Source organism: Penaeus monodon, chromosome 25 (assembly GCF_015228065.2).
Source record: "Penaeus monodon isolate SGIC_2016 chromosome 25, NSTDA_Pmon_1, whole genome shotgun sequence".
NCBI classification, from domain to species: domain Eukaryota; kingdom Metazoa; phylum Arthropoda; class Malacostraca; order Decapoda; family Penaeidae; genus Penaeus; species Penaeus monodon.
The window spans coordinates 17,082,461-17,082,952 of NC_051410.1; the positions used below are offsets into that span (position 1 = coordinate 17,082,461).

At 41.1% G+C, this 492-nt stretch overlaps 1 protein-coding gene across 1 annotated transcript in view; it reads right to left on the reverse strand.

The window, feature by feature from the left end:
• Window positions 1-492, reverse strand: part of LOC119589087 (nuclear hormone receptor FTZ-F1 beta-like) — a gene marked incomplete in the record, with an annotated part of 70,745 nt that overhangs the window by 25,851 nt on the left and 44,402 nt on the right. The window contains 1 exon segment of the mRNA XM_037937663.1: window positions 315-492. This exon segment is cut by the window's right edge and continues 626 nt beyond it. Coding sequence (XP_037793591.1) covers window positions 315-440 — 126 coding nt within the window.

The following is a 492-nucleotide window of genomic DNA, read 5'->3' on the forward strand; positions in this document are numbered from 1 at the left end:
AGGTAATTATTAACAATACTTAACAATGAATAAATGAAAGAACAAAATCCAACAACCTTACCTCAACATGCAATAGCCGTTGCACACTTAACGATCTCCGAAACCATCCCAGCCAGGCCATAAATATATACGTACCTTTGACGATTCAGTAAGTCCTTTTTCTACCGTGACTTCACATCCACTAAAAATGCCACAGGGAAATCAGCCACAATCATAATGCACACAATCGACAACAACAAAAAAACAAACAGCAGCAAACGAAACAAAAGGATGGAATTGAAAGGCGTGTTCCATTTTCTGCTTTCTTTACTCACCAGTTTGGAGGTAATGTGCTGTCCGAGAATGAGGTTCTGAAGGCTGAACCTTCCTTGCCCTCCATGGCCTCTGGACAACATGATGTCACACATAAGGTCGCTGGTGCTTGGCTCTTCACTCCACATAAAAATCAACGGTCTTCAAGTCACTGGGTTTCTTTTTAGTGGTCTTAATTAC